This window comes from Nematostella vectensis, chromosome 7 (assembly GCF_932526225.1).
Source record: "Nematostella vectensis chromosome 7, jaNemVect1.1, whole genome shotgun sequence".
In the NCBI taxonomy this organism is placed as follows: domain Eukaryota; kingdom Metazoa; phylum Cnidaria; class Anthozoa; order Actiniaria; family Edwardsiidae; genus Nematostella; species Nematostella vectensis.
In genome coordinates this window covers 12819234-12825354 of record NC_064040.1, presented here as the reverse complement: position 1 = coordinate 12825354, position 6121 = coordinate 12819234, and the positions used below count along the sequence as shown (strand labels likewise).

Genomic DNA, 6121 nt, shown 5'->3' with positions numbered 1-6121 from the left:
AAAGTTCGTATGTTCACAGCAAAAAAATGCAGATTGAAAATAGTATTTAATGAGAAAATATGCGGATTTAAATGGGCTGAAATCTTTGAGGAATCTTTGTCTGAAGTACGAGCCGATAGTAAAATCTACCCGAGTGTTCGTGAATCCCGTCCGTTGCAGCAGCAAAAAGAGGACTACTTAGAGGCTCTACACTACCATTCTAATATATAGATTTAGGCACTGCCTAAAAGCGGAGCCAGCATTTAACACCTTTTTGTGTTGACTTATAGGGGTAGTTTTAGAGGGGTTCTTGGTATCTCTAGAATGTTTTATTTAATGAGATTAAAAATGTGTCAAATTTTACTGCCATGTAATTATGAATTGTATTGGCCCCTCCAAATGCATCAAGCAAGCACCCATTCCATTAACATTTTCTCCTTTCTCTTTACCTATAGGGGAAAATGTTAGGAACATGCTCATTTGAGCTGTTATTGCATTATTGCTATATATTTTTTAAAGTAGAGTCACATTTTTTCAAATAGAGTCATTCATTTCTCCCTTTTTCTTCTCGTCATTGACTTTTTGTTATATTTATTTCTCTCTAACCCTAACATAGGTCGATGAACATGGTTTGGTTTGAAATTAGAAATTAAGCACTTTCAGTAATAATTTAGGATTTGCCGCCATTGCATTCATTTTTGAGTAGCCAGTATGGGTTTCTAAAACCAACAGGCCAATGGGTGGGTGCACCAATATGTATGACAGGAGGTATATTTGTGGAGTTTAGTTTCAACACATTCTTCTGAATAATCAGTTGTGGTACATGAAAACTACAGTAGCGGGTATATGGGGGGGGGGGGGGGGTAGGGGGTTTAAACCTCCCCTTGGGCTTTCTTTTTTTATTGTTTTTTTTTTTATTATTATTATCTTTTCATTCCAAAATCGTTACGAAGGTAAAATGATGAGGCTAGATCCCTGAACTACAGTATGGCATCTAAATCTTTGGAATACTGTTACATCCTTGATATATTCTTCACAAGGTCACAGCTTGTTAGAATGGTGTTTTGATAAAAAATATACATAGTGGAACTTCTATAAAGGGAAATAAGAATTGACCATTAGACTCTTGAAAAAATATTCTCATCAACTAAGACACCTGAACTCTGACAGCCTTTTTCACACCAAGTTTTAGTATTTTGTTAACTTTCATACTGCATATTTAATATTTTTGAATGAGTGCTTGCTTGATCCATTTGGAGGGGCCAATACAATTCATAATTACATGGCAGTAAAATTTGACATATTTTTAATCTCATTAAAAAAATACTAGAGACACCAAGATCCCCTCTAGAACTACCCCTATCAGTCAACACAAAAAGTTGTTAAATGCTGGCTCCGCTTATAGGCAGTGCCTATAAGCAGAGCCAGCAGATTTACACAAACATGATTATGAATTTTACCAGCAAATCTTCAAATAGAAGTTATAGAAATCAGAACAACCTAGAGCTATTAATTAATTAATGAAGCAAAAATATATTCCTGTCGGAAAATTACCACACCAGGGGCGTGTCTAGAGAAAAAGCAGGGTGGGGTCCAGAGTGGTGATTCACTGACCACGGATCAATTAAGTCTAAATCATCATCTTTTGCTCTGGTAATAGGTCACTAGATCCGTCTAGAACCTTTTCCTATCCAAATACACACATAAAGTAACCGTCTTCTTAACTACCAACGAAGGGATCAACCGTAGCTTAACCCATCTCGTCACATCAGCTCGGACCCCCATTGGGTACGCGCTTGCAAAGTGTGTCAGATAGTTCTTGTTAGAAAGTGCGTCAGGTGTAACAAAGTACGTTGGTTCCTTACCATATAAAATGTACTTGCAATGATAGATAATGAATCCTTAAACTAAAATCTTTAAAAATCCTCGCAACGATCCTGCTAGCCTTAACAAAGACCCTGATGGGTACCATGTGCTGTATAAATCGAAGATCGCAATTCAAGAAGTGATGACATTTTTCTCATGTTTTCCCTGTGGTGTTGGTTGCCATGTAAACGTCAAAACTGCATGCATGGCACAGCCCCGTGGGCAAATCCAGGCTTACTCTGCAATATCACACCTGCTGCGTAAAGACGACATGAAAAAAATATAACTCCATAAAAAGTAGATAGTAAACGGTAATAGTAAACAATGATAAAAAAAAGATCGAGGACATGGCCGAGAATCGAACCTCGTCCAGATCAGGCAAAATGAGAAAAAAAATAGATCATACTCCCAGACATCCCTAGAAAAGCCGTATGGCGGCATAAAGCTTTACGGCTAAGCTGGAGATTTTGGCCCCAGCATCTAGCGAACTGTACAATACAAAGAAACCTGAGGTACCCGCGCATTAATGGGGAGGCAATAACCAGGATCCTAGCCCTTTCTTAGTCCGTCACGCCACGCACAGCTCGACGAGATGTAGACTGAAAATATCGGGGTCTTTTTCACTCTTGCTTCTCTTGGAAATTATTAGCCTGTTGCCATGGTCACGTGGTTATTTCGTCTGCACAGCACACTGTGACCTAGGCATATTATATTGCCGCCTTTTCCTCTTCTTTACTTGGTCGCGCACGTGCATATAACCTCTTTTTCGTGTTGTCGCCTATTCTCCCTCACTCGGTCGCGCACGTAAATATGACCTCTCTTTCGTGTTGTCGCCTATAGCCTTTTGTTCTCCTTACTCAATCGCGCACGTGGATATGACCTCTCTTCCGTGTTGTTGCCTTTAGCCTTTTGTTCTCCTGTGCTCAGTCGCGCACGTGCATATGATCTCTCTATCGTTTTGTCGCCTATAGCCTTTTGTTCTCCTTACTCGGTCGCGCATGTGCATGTGACCTCTCTTTTGTTTTTCCGCCTAAAGCCCAACCCCCCCCCCCCCCCCCGGGTTATAGCCTTTTCTTCTCTGTGCTCAGCTGTGCACGTGCATATCTTTTGTTCTTAAAAACAAAAAGAGTCTGTTGGGAATGGGTGTGTTGCTATAGTAATGTAGTGATGTCGTCATCGTGTGCCTTTAGCCTTTGTTTTTCTTTGTCCAGTCACGCACATGCATATCACAATTTTTATGCTCAAAACAACAAAAGCAAGCTACGTTTATATCAAGAAATCTAATATGTTTCGTTTTCTTAGGTTTTGTGATAGAACCTCTCGTAAAACTCTCCTCGAATTTCTTAGCACCAAATTCTAGAGTTCATATTTTCCATGGCACTGGCATCGGGTGTGGGGTCGCAAACATTCAAATATAACTTTTCTTTCCGAGTCGCGAATGTCGTTGACGGAATCCATTTCGCAGTTTCAGTTAGATTGCCAACCAATGAAAAAGCACCAAATGACACTAGGATTTAAAAAAGCTAACACACACAAAATAAACAACTTTTAATTAAAATTATATTGCTGGCGTTGTGTTTATCGGTATTTTCTCGGTGACGGCAGATAGAAATGCGGCCCACTGTGATGTTGTTTTGGTTGTGTTCGGAACTTATAAGATGCGTCAAAAATCCTTTTATTTTTAAGACAAGGTAAATAACTTACGGGACAAAGAGAGCTCTTTGTTAAAATTTAGATAAAAATAAAGCCCTTCTGAATATTCACTTTCACCGACCGCAAACTTTTGTAATCCTGATATAAATAAAAAAAAAAGATATTACTCGAAAAACTACAGACAAGTTGTAGAATAACTAGGTGAAGGCAATTGATAGGTAAGGATAGCAATGGATGGATAAGGCCAATAATGGATGAGAAAGGGTAAGAATGAATAATGGAGAAAGGATGTTGGGAGCAGCTTACACCAAGTATCATCCTACAAAGTCCTCCCTTTGACCTTCCGCCATTTTGTTTTCCTCTTCGGTATTCGGTATCTCTCTCTCCCAGGAGGTGAAAGGTGAAGCCAATTTATACCTGGATCTGTTTCGTGACTCGTTAGCTATCAACTAACTGGTGAATTTTATTTTTGGAAATCTTTCGACTTCTAATCCGGCAACTAATCTTGTCAGTTTACCACCATGGCAAATGCAAAACAAACAATAGTTATCTCGCTCCCAGGAAAGAAGGACAATTATTATGTCGATGACATCAAAGATATCGCAGACTTTGTTTTTGAGATGGACAAACAAACTTATGGGCATGATAACTTGATTGTCATCCATGACAAGTCAGGGCGAAACCTTCTCAAGCAACACGAGTTTGTGAACGCTCAAATGATAGAGATCGATGAACCAGGCCTTGATTTGTGGATGAGAGATTTCCCTCCTTGCATGCCAAAACAACAAGTTAAATTCTCGTACAAGCCGCAGTACATCAAGGCCTCACGTGCTACACATGACGCGAGCCGGTTTGACAAGTTTGCAGTAATGGTGGGACTGCCACAATGGGAGAAAAGTGATTTGGTACTAGAAGGTGGAAATATTGTAGAGAATGGTGAAGACATAGCAATTGTCACTGAGAGGATTTTCGATGACAACAAGAAGTTCAGTGAAAAAGAAGTGATCCGAAGGGTGGAGCAAACTATAAAAAGGAAAGTTGTTGTTGTTCCCGATCCTGAAGACACTACAGGTCATGCAGATGGTATTGTCTCTTTTCTTGATAAAAACACACTGCTTATCACCATGCTGGATGATAAAGGTGGGAAGGATTTTTATGAGGACATTAAAAAAGAGGTAACTGATTCTTACCCTCACTTGAAGATCATCCCATTACCAAGTTACTCCAAGAAAACCAAAAAACATGGATTCAATACTGCTGAGGGCTCATATGCAAACTCTCTAGTTACTTACAATGCAGTGTATGTGCCTTGCTATGGGAATCACAAGAAAGATGAAATGGCGCTGGGAGTCATTCAGAGTTGCACAAGCAAGGCGGTCATACCCATCCGAGTCCGGGGCAGGGTACCAGAGCTGGGTGGGTCTGTGCGGTGTATGACCTGGCAGATTGATGAGTCTCACCCAGTTGCCAGAAGGTTGGCAGAGTATGTCACATCATCACCATCACCATTGTCACCACAAGCAGGAAGTTCTCATGGACGGCACTGAGTATAAGAGTTTCTGTTACGATAGGGATCACCTGAACTCTTGCCAACTCAGCCACACAAGGTGTGTGGCAATTTCTGAAATAATGGTCTGGGATATAAATTGACCTGTTTTTCTTTTGTCACAGTGTTAGCTACTGCCTCCCCCTCTTCGCTGCCCTGTTGATCTATCTGGTGCAAAATTTTCATTAGATTATTCTTTCTTCAACTGATTAATTTTGTTCTGATACCTCCTGGTCAATTATCAATTACATTCTGAAATTGATGATAGTAACTTGTACATTGCTTTCTCTGCATTTTGTGTATATTGTTCTATAATGGGGGGGGGGGGGGGGGAGATGTTTGCATAAGATACACCCAGACGTATAGTCTGAGAGTTCAAAGTCCTCACATAGTCAATAACTATGCCTTATTTTAGTATAGTTATTTCTTTGTAGCATAAAATTAACAGTGTGATAGATCCAAATGATTGAAAAAGGTTGTGTATGGAAAAGAACTATAATTTATTATTATACTCTGTATATATTAGTATATAAAATAATAGAAACACATTGAATGCAAATATAATCACCCAACAAAGAATATTGCTTGCTTGATTAATTGATTGATTGATTGATCTAATGATTGATTGATTAATTGATTGATTTATTGATTGATCTAATGATTGATTGATTGAATCAATGTATACACAAACTTAAGAGTAAATGCTTGCAAAACATAAACAATGGTTTTAAATTGATAAAAACGATTTAATGAAATAATCAATATTTATATTAACATGTTATAGTATTCAAATACCTCCACTCAAATCTCACAGTACACATTATCTGTAACGTTTGCTGGTGCCAAATAAAATTGATTGATTTACAGACTTTCCATACATTCTGATACACCCCCCCCCCCCCCCCACCCCCCATCATGATTCATAATCGAGATCTGAAAACAAGATCTTGCTTTTCTAAAGATCCGAGAACGAGAAGTCAATATCTAAAATCCAAGAATCTAAGGGGGCTTAAGATTAGGGGATAAAATCAATATTTCTAGGGACCATTCGTCATCTCTGTCTGGTATCACATCAAT

The 6121-nt window shown here is 39.0% G+C and overlaps 1 protein-coding gene across 1 annotated transcript; it reads left to right on the top strand.

Annotated features, from left to right (window-relative positions):
* Positions 1-4019: 4019 nt before the first annotated feature.
* LOC5505045 lies at positions 4020-5045 on the top strand. The gene has a single exon (XM_001625866.3). The coding sequence runs from the start codon at positions 4020-4022 to the stop codon at positions 5043-5045; it is 1026 nt and encodes a 341-aa protein (XP_001625916.1).
* Positions 5046-6121: the final 1076 nt, after the last annotated feature.